Here is a 14,344-nt window from a genome sequence, read left to right as displayed (position 1 = left end):
CCTATCCTCTCTTCTAAGGGAGATCACCCGGCTCCAAGCCATATAGTTTGAACCTGGCTACATCCAGCCTTCAGGTTCCTGAGGGAGGGACTATGTGTCCTCAGCAACACCTACTTGGCACAGGCTCTTGATCTGAAGTGGTGACCCGGTAGACCGAAAGGATGACCTGATGATCGAGACCCAAGCCATCCATATGGTCCAAGAGGAAGGGCAGAAGTATGCCCATTGTCACTGGGAGTCAGGATAGCATTTTAGAGTGTGTTGGGCCCATCCCAGTAGCTCATCTAAGCCTCACATGAAGTTGTAATCAGTTTCCTCTTCCAAAATCCTTTCCTTGACGAAGCTTATGCCCTTTAGCCACGCTGAGTTGCGATCACTTTACCACACTAGGGCATTTGGTCCCTCTCTCAGGGTGACTTTCATCTCTTCTTCTTGTTTGGTCTCTGTTTACCCCTCACTCAGGCGTCTCTCAGATAACTGCCCCTGATCTCTCTGACCATGTGGCAGGCTTTACTGTATGCTTCCCAGTTGGCAACCAAGAACATTTGCTTCACCTGTGAGTTTTATATTTACTGGGGGAGTCTGCTTTGTCCCATAGCTGCTTCAGGAGATAAAGCTTGCTTATCACTGGTATGTGTGTGTGTGTGTGTGTGTGTGTGTGTGTGTGTGTATGTGTGTGATGTATGTATTCACATGTATGTACACATGTGTGTGAGGGTGCACCTTCATGTGTATGGATGTGTAGGCCAGAGGCTAAGGTTGGGCTTCTTCCTCAGTGGCTCCCCACTCACTTTTAAAAACAATGTCTCTCTCAAGTCTAGCCCGTTTGGCTAGGAATCCCCTTGCCTCTGCATCCCCAACACTGGAGACACAGATGTACACTGCCAAATGTAGCTTTTTTTTTCCTGGGATTTGAACTCAGGTTCTTGTGCTTGTGGGGCAGGTGCCTTACTGCTGGGGGCTCCTTCATCATTTTATCCTCAGCTCTTAGTGCAATGTGTAGAACCTGGTAGGTACTCAAGGAAAGATACACCCAAAACTTACCACGGGGAAGCTGATTTAGGGGTGAGGGGAAGCAATGTTCCTTAAATAGATGGAAGACTCCAGGTTTAGACTCCGGGCACCTCAGTCTGGCGGGGTCTGAGTAGGTGGGGTGATGGCAGGTGACTATTCAGCAAAAACGAATCTTTGTTGACAGATACATGCAGGCACCTCCAGCTGTGTATCATCCCAAGTGTCCACATGCATAGGTGGTTCATGGAGGGGTGGGCCTGTGAGCCAGGACAGCAGCCGTGAGTCACGCTTATGTTCCTTCAGCCAGCATCCAGCCTCATGATGACTCAGGACCTTCTGGCCCCACCTGAGCTCAGGGACACACGGTGGTGGGGAGCACGTGGGACCAGAAGGTCTGGGTGGCTGGATACAGGCAAGCAGGAGGTGTCTGTAGCCAGAGCCAGGCTGGCCTTGTCTCCTCTTAAGTCCCCATACCCTTAGGAGGGACCCGCTTCCCTGAGACCTGAAGGTAGAATCCATTTAGGGTTCCTTTCTCTGTCTCTTTGGTCTTCAAAGTCCTTTTATTCAGCTCCATCTGTGCTCCGAGGGCAGGAACTGTATTTGGGAGGCTGGTGTGGGGGCCCAATTGACTAAAGGGATGAACAAATTGTAAGCAAGAGGGTTGAATGCAGGTTATCCAGATGGTCCAGGAGCAAGGAAAAAAAAAACATACTTAGAGCCATTCAACTGTCAGGACAATGTCCCAAGATGTGTTTGAATTTTCCAATATTAGCTGCCGTCTGGACATGAACTATAGAGACAGACTTTTTTTTTTTTAATGGCCACCTGGAGTAGGGTACCCTGAGCTACATGAGATCTAGTCCTTGTTCATTGCCAGGAGGAGTGGGAAGTAGGATCCAGAAGGCAGACCCTGAGCCCCAAGAGGGTAAAAGAATGAGTCATGTTGCACAGCCAGGAAGAGATCTCTCACTCGGTCCGGGATGGTTAACTTCCTCATCCTTGGGACAACCTTTCCCGTGCCAGGCAGACGGTGCAAAAATGTAGTACCAATGTATGTCTGGTTCACAGGAGTTACCAAGCATGGTTGGCTCCTCTTTGGGTTGGAAGCAGATCCAGATGTGAGGGGAAGGAAAACAGGAAGGAGAAAGGATGGGAAGGAAGGAGGATGTGGGGAGGAGGTAGATGGGGGTAGGCAGTGGGAGGAGGGAGAATAGGAAGGAGAGAGAATGAGGGGAGGAGGGTGGAGGGGAGAGAATGCATACACACATGGACAACTGGGTTTTCATACTGGGATCCCTCCATCTCGCAATGTATGTGTGTTCCTGGCAACTCAGCAAGAGAGGGCTTCGCATGGGGACACTGAGGTCGAGGTCACAAGGGTAAGGAGAGTGAGACCAATGGTGGCCCAGCCTGAGGCTCAGTGGGGAGGACCCCATCTCAGGGGTAGAGACATTGGAGCCACATACAGAGATGATCCAGGTGCTGCAGAAACTCAGATTGGAGGGGATGCTTAGGGATTCTAGATTCAGGCAGAGGATAGTCCAGATAGGTGTAACCTTCAGGGCAAAGCAAGTAGATGCTGGTAATCCCAGACCTTCAGAGTCTGAAGCATGAGAATCATGAACTCAAGGTCAGCTACAATATTAGACCCTACAACAAAACCGAGCCAAGCCAAACCAAACGTAACAGAATGCATTTGCTAAGTCTAGAGTCACAGAAGGGCTGTTCTCTCTGAAGCTGCCTACCCCAACTTGGCCCAACCTGTCTTCCGCCAGCTGAAGTTCTGAGACTGGTGATGCCTGTGGCAAAGCTGGGAGAAAGGAGTGGGTCTGGGCTTGGATGGCATGGGGGACAGGTCTTGGGTGTTTCCAGGGGAGCCTGGCAGGAGTGTAGCAGAGGTTAGAACCATCAAGAAGTAGGGACAGTGATCAGACTCTAGCCTCGGTCTAAGAGTTTCTTGTATGTTAAACTTGCAAAAAAAAATGCTATGAACATTCATTTCTACCCACTTGTCTGTTTTTGTTAACATATTCTATGCTGGGTAGTGGTGATGCATGCCTTTAATCCCAGCACTCAGGAGGCAGAGGCAAGCGGCTCTCTGTGAATTTGAGGTCAGCCTGGTCTACAAGAGCAGTTCTAGGACAGGCTTCAAAGGCTACAGCGAAACCCTGTTTCAAAAAAATAAATAAAATAAAAAACAAAACAAAAACCAAACAAACCAAACAAAGAAACAAAAACCCCGTTCTGTACCACTTATTTAAATATTATTTTACTCATTTTGGTAAACTAGCTCACTTTTCCTTTAACAAGCATATTTGTGGAGAAAATTCTATATTACTACAGAAAAAGAGGAAAGTAAGTATCAGTTGTAGTTCACAGAAGGCAAGGAGGCAGGCATGTCTAACCAGATGCCGATGCTGCCTTCAGGTTCTCAGCCAAGGTAGGCTTGGTTTGATTGGCCAGGATGATTGGCAGGTGTGGAGGCTGCTAAGGGGACTGTAGTGCTGATGATGATTTCTTTCCTTGAGAATCAGGAGATGGCAGATAGAAAAGGAAATGCTCTTCTTATCATGTGATCAGTGTTTTTGCTGTTGTGACAGGATCTTGCTATGTATACCAGGCTGGTCTCCAACTTGCAATTCTACTGCCCCAGTACCCGGACTGCTCTACCCAGAAGCTTCTCTCAATTGCTACTCTTTACATTCCTACCACCCAGAGACCCTCTTCCAGACCCTTGCTAGGAAGAGCCTTGAACCCCTCAGCCACACCTCCAAGGCTTCAGGCCCTTGTCGACCTTCGTGGACTTTCTTCCTATTTTCAGTTTTCTTCCAGCCCTGGGCATCCATCTAAAATGACTGTTCTTTCTCTTTCATCCTGTTTTATTGGGATCTACTTTGACCAGGCATGGGGTCTGGGCACTGGGGAATGTACAAGACGAGCAGGTACAGGCTTAGAGAAGCCCCTGCTGAGGTCAGGGAGGGGAGGAATTCTTGCTGCAGTGGGGAGGTGCAGCTAGTGGTAGAGGGCCTAAGATACAAGGTCGGAGCCCAGAACTGGGCAAAGGACGGACTAAGGGGGAGTTCCGAGGGGGAGTGCTCAGGAAGAAGAGGCACACAGGTTTGCTTAGGGAGGCTTCCTTGAAGAGGAGGCACACAGGTTTGCTCACTAGAGCAGCTATGAACGAATATTTCAGTGGGAAAGGAACTGCAGGAGTTTGAGGGTCATTCAGGTAGCATCACATAGGGAGAAACGGGGCAATGATGCAAAGACTGGGGACTGGCCTTGAATACCAGGAGCATGGATCTTGTCCTAAGAGTGCAGAGAAATCGGAGGAGACGCATGTTAGAAGGATCATCTCAGGGGCATCTCAAGAGGTCGAGGGGTCTGACCAGACGGCTCAGAGTGAAAGGCACTTGTTGCACAAACCTGGAGGGCTGAGCTTGAACCTCAGGACCGGAGTGAGTGTGAAGGAGAACCCACTCCACGGTCATCGTCCATCTTGTGTGCCACAGCAGGTGCATTTCCCCCATCAGAACACACACATTGATTTAAATATTTTAAAAAAGGTCAAGGGGCAAGAGAGGAGCAAGAAGGGCTGTTTGAAGTGACCTCTCAGGGCCGAGGGAAGGCAGCAGTGTGGGGACTGAAGGGGTTGAATGATCAGAAGCAGTCTGGTCTTTCTTGAGCCTTTCTCATGCCTCCTTTCCTGGGCAAATCATGTTTTGGAGGCGAGAACAGAGGCTCAACATGAGAAAGCAAGCCAGGGAGCAGGGTCTGGACTGTGCCCCGGTGATCTGGCAGCAGAATCCATAGCCTCTTTACAATCTTTTTTGGCACTGGTGACCAGAATAAGCATGAGGTTCTATCCAGAGTAAGAGAGAGTCACATCCTGGTATCCTGCCACCCCCGGGCTGAGAGTAAGGCAGGCACCCAACCAAGAGAAAGTCTATTCTCACAGTGGGGCTCTATGAAAACATCAGTTCAGAGGTTAGGGAGATGGTTCAGGGGGCAAGGTGCTTGTCATGCAAGGACAAGACCCGAGTTTGATTGCCAGTACCTATGTAGAAAGCTGGGCATTGCAGTGTAATCCCACACAGTGCACTGCAATACCAGTACCGGGGAGGCAGAGAGAGAGGGATCCCTGTGGCTTGGTGGTTTTGATGAATCAGTGAACTCCAGGGTTAGTGAGAGGCCCCGCCTCCAAAAATAAGGTGGGAAGTGACAACTCTGGCTTTCATATGTGTAGATACACATGTGTACACACATGCGTCTCTCTCTCTCTCTCTCTCTCTCTCTCTCTCTCTCTCTCTCTCTCACACACACACACACACACACACACACACGCACACACACACACACACACACACACACAGACACATGAGGTCAGAGAGGCCAGGCCCATCATACTCCTACAGTAAAGTCACCCATCAATAACAGGGCTGTGTTTATTGAATTTTCTGTCTTCTCATAGTCTTCCATGTGAGTGCTACATGCTGTTCTGGAACCCTGGAGGAGGCAGAGCTGTGCACCCACCTCCATCTTTCGGCCACAGCACCGTCCCAGCAAACAGGCTTGTCCTAGGAGCAGGGCCCTATTTCTCCTGTCAGCCTAAAGGATGACGACAACTGGGTTTCCTATCTGATAGGGGCTTCACTAGGGCAGGTGCTGGCTTTCCGCGCATCCTGACATCTCCCTGTGACCAGGGTCTGCCCTTTTCCTAGCCTTCACAGTAACTTCTGTACCAGGGTCGCAGCTCAACCCAAGGTGATGACCACCGGGTATGGGCAGAGTGAGTTTAGACAGTGACCATCAACCGTGAATTTTGATCTTAGAAACTGAGACGGCTGAGTCTTAGACCTGTTGTCAAGGTCAGCCAGACACCAGACTGTAGGATATAGGTCACCCCCTCAGCAACAGGGCTGATTTATAGTGCCCTTGACAGCCTAATATCATCAAATTACCCCACACAATGGAGAGAGGCTGGGCTGCTGACGGGCAGTCACCAAAGGACGCAGAGCCTGGGGCTTCCCTGCTGCTCCCATACCCTAGACCTTCTCTGAGTCTACTGGTGGGGGGAAGCTGGCACAGAGTGAGGGCACACCCAGGCGTGCCACCTTTAGCAGGGGCTATAAGTAGGCAGCTCCAGGGATGGCTCAGTACCCAGCAACCTCGAGACCGTTTCCTGCCTACGTACTCTGGCAGGCAGCATCATGAGTTGCAGACAGATCTCCTCGTCGTTCTGGAGCCGCAACAGTAGCAGCGGAGGCGGCTGCGGCGGTGGAGGAAGCAAAGGGGGCAGCGGAGGCAGCATGCGGTCTTCGTTCAGTCGCTCCTCCAGGGCTGGTGGAGGAGGGGGCCGCTTTAGCTCTTCCAGTGGCTTTGGTGGAGGTGGCCTTTCGGCCTATGGCAGTGGAGGTGGTGGCAGTTTTGGCTCCAGCTATGGTGGAGGATCTGGAGGGGGCTTCAGTGCAGGGAGTTCCTGCAGTATGTTTGGGGGAGGTTCTAAGGGCTTTGGTGGTGGCTTTGGTGGTGGTTCTGGAGGTGGCTTCGGTGGTGGTTCTGGAGGTGGCTTCAGTGGTGGTTCTGGAGGTGGCTTTGGTGGTGGGTCTGGAGGTGGCTTTGGTGGTGGCTTTGGTGGTGGCTCTGGAAGTGGCTTTGGTGGTGGCTTCGGTGGTGGCTCTGGAGGTGGTTTTGGTGGTGGCTTTGGTGGTGGCTCTGGAGGTGGTGAAGGTGGTATTCTGAATACCAATGAGAAGGTCGTCATGCAGAACCTCAATTCCCGTCTGGCCTCCTACATGGATAAAGTACAGGAACTGGAGGAGGCCAACACCTCCCTGGAGAAACAGATCCAGGAATGGTATTCAAAGAAGGGGTCCAGAATCTTCCAGAAGGACTACTCTCATTTCTACGACACTATCGAAGACCTGAAGGACAGGGTATGTACACAGATGAAATCTCTGTCTCTCCTTCCTTCCTTCCTTCCTTCCTTCCTTCCTTCCTTCCTTCCCTTTCACGACCTCTCTCACGACAAGGTAAGATGCTAAAGTCCAAGCAAAGCCATGCCAGGGAATCAGTCACCCTTTAGAAGCCACACTTTCATTGCAAGCAAACTTGTGTTTGGTTGCTAAGGTCTTAGGGGCTTGGACTTGGATTTGAACTCTGGTATTTCATTTTGAGTTTGGGCAGAGCAGGGAGGAAGTTTGAACTAACCGAGACTGGGACCTGATTGGAGCTTTCTTTGACTTGGTTTTGAGTCAGACTTATCCTCCATTTCTCATTTGTCTTGGGCTCTGAGGAGTCCTTCTTAATCTTTTCTGGTCCTTAGGTCTCAGGTATGCGGGCTGGTTGATCAGTGATGGAGAGAATTGCTGGTTGTGAGGATGATATCCATCCATCCATCCATCCATCCATCCATCCATCCATCCATCCATCCAAACATCTGCACACCCACTTCTTCATCCACTAACTTAAATGGGTGGCTACCCTCTGTGTTGCACTGAGCAGCCATAGACGTAGCCTACGCTCAGTCTCCACCCTACAGGAGTCCACGGTTGGGCTCCTTACTGTTCTCATTCAGCCTTCCTGCTCTTTCATCCTTGTATTTCTGAACGTACTCTTTCTCCAGCATCAGCAAATCTCTTCCATCCCTCTACTCCCATGCAATCTTAGCTACCCTTCAGGACCTAGTTCAATTGTCATCTCCTTTCCAACATATTTCCTGGTTTCCCTGGATGGCCAAAGCCACCTTTCCTCTTCATGACTCTTTTGGGGATAATTTGGACTCTGTGGTCAATGGTGATGGTGGGCTCCTTTGGGATTTGTCCTAGGTCCTACACTGCCTTTGCAGAAGACCTTCAAATATTTGCTAAATGATTCAAGAACACACTGGGCACATTTGTGAAAGACCGTGTGGTGCCATACAATACACAAACTGATGGACCCCTTGCTTCCTGAACACCTTGGATGTGATTATCCCCTCTGCTGGCTATGTCTAGCCTCTTCCTCCCCTTGAAGCTGGTCATATCAAGGGAGCATGGTTTATTCATGCAACCTTCTCTTTCAGATTGTGGATCTCACAACAAGGAACAACAGAGCACTCCTGGACATGGACAACACTCGCATGACCATGGATGACTTCAGAGTTAAGTGAGTCTTGTTCTATTTCTTCTTCCTATACTGTTGTTTTCTCCCCCTCATCCTTAATTTGCAGAGCTCCCGAGGTCCCAGTAGGATCTGGTACCCTCTTGATCATTCTCTACCCATGGCTGGTCTGCAGGTTTGAGATGGAGCAGACCCTGCGGCAAGGGGTGGAGGCTGATATTAATGGCCTGCAGAAGGTGTTGGATAGTCTGAAGATGGAGAAGTCTGACCTGGAGATACAGATTGATACTCTGGACGATGAGCTGAAGGCCGTTAAGAAGAACCACCGGGAGGTAGGTTGCTGTGCTTGTGGCTTAGTGGGTACAGGGAGGAGCAGATGGGTGGAGCTAGCGGGGGGGGGGTGCTGTGGAGCATTGAGAGCTCTCTCTTCTTCGCTCTGGAAGGGGACACTCCCATCTCTCTCCAGCATGGCCTGAAGAGCCAGTAGTGCTCTGATTTCTCAGCAGGGTTCTTCTTTTGCATTCTGAGAGGATTTGTGGGAGAGGGTTGAAAAATGGTAGGGCAGAGCCCCCTCCAACCTCATGTCCTCTTCTTCCCTGGCAGGAGATGAAGCAGCTGACGGGTCAGAATGATGGCGATGTTAGTGTGGAGATAAATGTTGCCCCTAGCACGGATCTCACCCAGGTCCTCAATGATATGCGTGAGGAGTACGAGCAGCTCATTTCCAAGAACCGCCAGGACATCGAGCAACACTATGAGTCCAAGGTGAGCAGAGCGGGCTGCCCCTTCAGTTTTCCTACCTTCCTTCCAGGTGTCCTAGGTGTCCTTCCACTTCCTTCCCCCCTTTCCCACCCCTTCATCCATCTACCTCTTCATCTCTCAGCATAGCTCACTCTATCTATCTATCTATCTATCTATCTATCTATCTATCTATCTATCTATCTATCATCTATCCATCCATCATCTATCTATCCATCATCTATCTATCTATCTATCTATCTATCTATCTATCTATCTATCTATCTATCATCTATCCATTATCTATCTATCTATCTATCTATCTATCTATCTATCCATCCATCCATTATCTATCTATCTATCTATCTATCTTCCATCGTCCAATGGATGCCACACATCTTTCTTCATTTGTAACACACAGATACAACTGTGGAGTGGTTGTCCAGAGCGTGGACAACTCACTGTAATCCTATGTGATGGGAGACTGTAGAGACAAATATATAGAGCATCTTCTGCAGTACACTGAGTTTCATGCCTGCTCCCTTCCTCCCCAGGTCTCCAAAGCTTGGCTTAGAGGCTGGTAGATAAAGGCATTCCATTCTGCATGTATGCAAGGAAATAGGATTAGTAAGGTAGTTCTGGGACGAAGTATGAAAGACCTTGAAACCTTGCTGGAAAGGTCTATGATGTCTAGAGAATTGGAACACCTGGCTGGTGGGACCCAGAATTCACTGGCTTGTCCTTGGCATGGTCTCGGCCTTGGTTTTAAAGGTGAAGATACTGATGAGCGAGGCACAGTGTTTTCCATCTGTTCCTAACTGAGCCTTTGGTTTGCAGATGACCCAGATCGAACAAGAAGTGACAAACAGTGGCCAGGAGATGGAGAGCAACATGAAGGAAGTGTCTCAGCTCCGGCACAGCATCCAGGAGTTGGAGATCGAGCTGCAGACTCAGCTTAGCACGGTTGGTAGTCCTGCTCCAGGGTCACTGCCAGGGCTGGGCACGGGATGTCTTTACACAATCCTCAAGATTGGAACACCCCTCCTAAAGTCTCCTACTGCTCCCTAGAAATCAGCCTTGGAGAATGCTTTGGAAGACACAAAGAACCGTTACTGTGGCCAGCTCCAGCAGATCCAGGAACAGATCAGCCAGGTGGAGGCCCAGCTCTCTGAGGTCCGGGCGGAAACGGAGTGCCAGAACCAGGAATACGGCATTCTGCTAGGCATCAAGACACGGCTGGAAAAAGAGATTGAGACTTACCACAACCTCCTTGAAGGCGGCCAGCAAGACTTGTAGGTCCTGGGGAGAGTCTGTAGACTCTATAGTGTGGAATCTTGTAGAAGTCCTTAGGCGTCTGACACCATTTCTAACCTTTTTGATAGAAGCCGCCTGATAAGTTCTTGTATGCAAGGGTCTGATTGAGGATGCCATCCCAAGGTGTATGTTTGGGGGAGCATTCAGGGCTTTTGAGTGTTGGAAAGGAGAATGGTAACAATGAGAGAAAGGGGATACCTTCTGCTCCAGGGAGGGGAGGGTGCTCTTCCCTCCCAGCTGGGATGTGTCAGTTCACACATGAGTCTTGATTCTGTCCAGGTTCATCCTTGTATATGTACCTGTGTGTTTTTCTTTATCCTCAGTGAATCTTCTGGAGCTGGACAAATTGGCTTCGGACATGGCAAAGGAGGACAAAGAGGAAGTGGGGGCAGCTATGGGGGAGGAAGTGGGGGTAGCTATGGAGGAGGAAGTGGGAGAAGCCATGGTGGAGGAAGTGGAGGCAGTCATGGAGGAGGAAGTGGGGGCAGCTATGGAGGAGGAAGTGGGGGAAGCCATGGTGGAGGAAGTGTAGGCAGTCATGGAGGAGGAAGTGGGGGCAGCTATGGGGGAGGAAGTGGGGGCAGTTATGGAGGAGGAAGCGGAGGCAGCCATGGTGGAAAAAGTGGAGGCAGTCATGGAGGAGGAAGTGGGAGCAGCTATGGAGGAGGAAGCGGAGGCAGCCATGGTGGAAAAAGTGGAGGCAGCCATGGAGGAGGAAGCAGTTCTGGGGGAGGCAGTGGAGGCGGCCACGGTGGAGGAGACAGAAGGCCCTCTCAGTCCCAGAGCTCCTCCAAACCTGCCGACTGTGACGAAGATTCACCAGGTAAGCAGTTACTGAACTCAGTCTTGTGCACCTAGGTAACTATCCTTTTTGTGTGTGTGTGTATTTTTGGACTTCTTTGGAGAAACTGTATATCTGAACAGGAATGGATTTTAGGAAAGTCTCTAGTGAACTAGTGTAGAAACTTTCTTGCGTCTTAATCGATCATTGGATGAAATTAAATCTGCAGAAGGCCCAAGTCTCAGTAGTTAGAGGAGATGGGTTGAGAACTGTACACTGTCACGTGCATTTCTGCTGCAGCCTATAGACAGGCTCTGCTTATGGAAAATGAGGTTCGGAATGAGCAAGTTGTTTTCTCATAACCATGTAATTTCCCAATGATGGGTGCAGCACTGTGGGGTTCCATGACCAGTGCCTTCAATCAGCGTTAGGATTGGGAGAGCTGGATCAGGGACAACACACGGGAAAAGGGGTCTTAGTCTGGGGTCAGTTATGGCACAACTGTTGAGGGGAGCATATCACTGGTGTCATCATCTGCCTCTAGAAGGACTCGTGCAGGTGAGGTGGTCTCTAGGTCATGGAATAATTCTCACGTACAAGTTGAATTTAATGCAGTAAAAATTCAATATCTGGTTGGAGAGATAGCTCAGCAGTGAAGAGCACTTGCTGCTTTTGTGGAGGACTTGAGTTCAGTTCTCAGTACCCATGGTGGTTTGCAACCATCCAGAACTCCAGTTTCAGGGGATCCCATGGTCTTTTTTTTCTGATTTCTGAGAGCACCAGGCACACAGATGCTACATATATATACACAGAGGCAAAATATCTATGTAAGTAAACAAATAAAACCACTAAGCTTCAAACTATGGTTTCATCTTCAATATAATGAAATCCAATATGATGTTATAGTAAATGTCTGGATAACAACACTGCAATGTATCTCTCAGAGAAGCCTTTTGGCACCAGGGAACGATTCTTTTACAAGGGATCCTGTGTGCTTTGCATGTCCAATTGCTGTGCAGGGACAGGGATATACATCAAGGGATGAGGTTGGGGTTATCTTTGCCTGAGCAGTCGAAGAATTTCCTGACAAGGCTGTGGGATGGTGAAGGAGATCTATCCATGGACTCTCCACTCCCAGAGTGGCTGCAGGAGAGATTGGGAATTGGATGGGGTCACAGGCTGGTTGATTTCAGTTTCTCCATCTCAGGGGTTCCCCAGCTCTATGAGAGCCAGGCTTCTTGCTCCTAGTTTCTTCATCTTTCTTTAGGTCTCCACCCAAAGTCTCTCATCTTACTCTCTCCTTTCCACCCTTCCACAGGCTTCCCGATGCGATACTAGTGCCCTGGTCAACTTTCCCCACCCAGCCCCAGCTGAGACTGCCCCAGGAGGGCAGAACCTACATGAAGCATACTTTCTGTATCCTGACTTCAAGACTAGCTGGCAACAAGCCGGGGTCCCTGTCTGGAACTGGATGGAGATGACATTGTGCCTCTGGACATCTCTTATTGGCTGTGTCCCTTGCTGGGGAGGCTTCATGGCTGGGGAGAATTTGATTTTTCCGTGTGTCCTGGGGGTGGCCCCACAGCCTTCCTTATCCTGACTTCCTAATAAAGTTCTCCTATTGCAAATTAAACTTGGCCTCTGACGTGTTTTTCCTCTGAGATTAAGTAGTGTGATGTTTTGATCTCGGTTGTGAACTTGATTGAACTGAGAATCTCCTGGGAGGCAGTAATGATTGTTTGGGTGTGTCTGTGAGTACGCGTAGGCTAGAATGTATAGCCCACAAGCCCCAGGGCGATGGAAGTGGAGGGAGGCCTGAGCGAATGTGTGTTGTTGACATGGGCATGACCACCTTCAAGGATCCTCATCTCAGACCTAAAGGGAGACGGCAAAACCTCTCCCCTCCCACCTTCCCAGAGGCTCTGAGGGAAACGGCAAAGCCTTCTCTTCTGATCCAGGTGAAGATGCTGATAGTGTTTCCAGAAAATCTCCACCGTAGCGTTCTTCTCCCAGATGTTTACAGCCCAAAGTCTGCTCCCCTACAGACAGTACTCCCACTGAGATGAGCTAAACCTCTCTCCTTGCTCCAGTGGCATACCAGAAATCTTGCCTCCTTTTTCTATCGGAGTATAATTACCCCACCTCCCTCAGCTGACGCAATAACCCCGCCTCCCCACTCAAATCTTCATAATAAACGTGCTGAGCTTTTAAGGTGCTGAGGTTTCTCTAGCTGAGATTTCAGTCTGTCTGACCAGCTCTTCTGTGTGTTTGTGTGTCTGTCTTTCTCTGTTCTTCATTCCCTTGATGACCTAGTCAGGTCTGTCAGAGATCTAGCTATGTATAGCTCTCCAGCGCTGGGATTACGAGTGTGGGCCCCCATGCCAAGCTGGTGTCAGAATTCTGGTCCTCATGCTTCGAAGGCAAAGATTTTACTAACTGAACTATTTTCCTAGTCTAGTCCTCAACCTTTTGATAATTATGAACTAACTTTGTCATCTGTAAAGTTCATGCTGGAGAATCAAGCATTTTAGTTACAAAGAAAAGACACTGCCAAAAGTCTCTCTTGTTTTAAGGAAGTTTGCTGTTTTGTATTGAGCCATATTCATAACTATCCTAGGGTACATATGGGCCCATGGGTCACAAGCTAGACATACCTGGCCAAGGCTTAAGACAACACATGGCCCAAGAATTAGCAGTCTTGGCAGGGCTTAGCAAGGACAGCTCCTGTTGGCTCCAGGGCAACCAAACTCCTTTTGTGGTGGCCTGAGGATTTGAAGACTTACCTCAAGGCAGAGAGAAGCTGCTTCACTTCAGCAAATGTCATAAAGAATTTTTAAAAGTTTCATTCTTCAAATTATGACTTCTATGACCTCGCAAGGAAAAATGGCTTATGTGTTTATTATTGGTGTGTGTGTGGTGTGCATGGGCGCATGTGTCTCAGTGCCTGTGTGGAGGTCAACTGGATCAGTTCTCTCCTTCTACCATGCGAAGGGATAGAACTCAGGTGTGTGTGCTGCTACGGCATGTGTGTGGAGGTCAGAGAACAACTCGGAAGAGTTGATTCTGTCCACTACGTGGGTCCCAGGAATCAAACTCAGGCGGTCAGGATTGGAGGCAAGCATCTTTGCCCATTGAGCCATATTGTTGGTCCTGGATCATGAGATTTCAACGGCGGTTAAAGTTCAAAGGGGCTATATGGTGAGAAAGATGGAGGATCTCCTGCTGAAGGCCCTTATCAGAAAGTGACTTTCGCTAGGCAGAAGTAGTGCAAGTCTTTAATCCCAGCACTTGGGTGGTAGAGGCAGGTGGATCTCTGTGAGTTCGAGGCCAGCCTGGTCTGTAGAGTGAGTTCCAGGACAGTTAGGACTGTCACACAGAGAAATCCTGTCTCAAAAA

At 49.4% G+C, this 14,344-nt stretch overlaps 1 protein-coding gene across 1 annotated transcript; it reads left to right on the top strand.

Moving 5' to 3' along the window:
* Positions 1-6,224: 6,224 nt before the first annotated feature.
* On the top strand, positions 6,225-12,305 carry Krt9 (keratin 9). Its single transcript, XM_041644089.1, has 8 exons — positions 6,225-6,950; positions 8,078-8,160; positions 8,291-8,447; positions 8,719-8,880; positions 9,691-9,816; positions 9,922-10,145; positions 10,491-10,990; positions 12,267-12,305. Exons 1-8 carry the CDS (start codon positions 6,225-6,227, stop codon positions 12,284-12,286), a joined length of 1,998 nt encoding a protein of 665 aa, XP_041500023.1. The 3' UTR covers positions 12,287-12,305.
* Positions 12,306-14,344: the final 2,039 nt, after the last annotated feature.

This window comes from Microtus oregoni, unplaced genomic scaffold (assembly GCF_018167655.1).
Source record: "Microtus oregoni isolate MIOR12 unplaced genomic scaffold, Mior012 000091F_ref0000469, whole genome shotgun sequence".
Taxonomy (NCBI): domain Eukaryota; kingdom Metazoa; phylum Chordata; class Mammalia; order Rodentia; family Cricetidae; genus Microtus; species Microtus oregoni.
Note: the sequence above shows the minus strand (reverse complement) of the source record. Positions and strands in the feature narration are given on the sequence as shown.

Bases quoted from the DNA above. Each gene is read 5' to 3' on its own strand.
- Krt9 (XM_041644089.1), top strand. From the start codon at position 6,225: ATGAGTTGCAGACAGATCTCCTCGTCGTTCTGGAGCCGCAACAGTAGC. The intron at 8,881-9,690 runs GTGAGCAGAGCG...TTTGGTTTGCAG, and splicing joins AGCAACACTATGAGTCCAAG to ATGACCCAGATCGAACAAGA. The intron at 10,991-12,266 runs GTAAGCAGTTAC...ACCCTTCCACAG, and splicing joins CTGTGACGAAGATTCACCAG to GCTTCCCGATGCGATACTAG.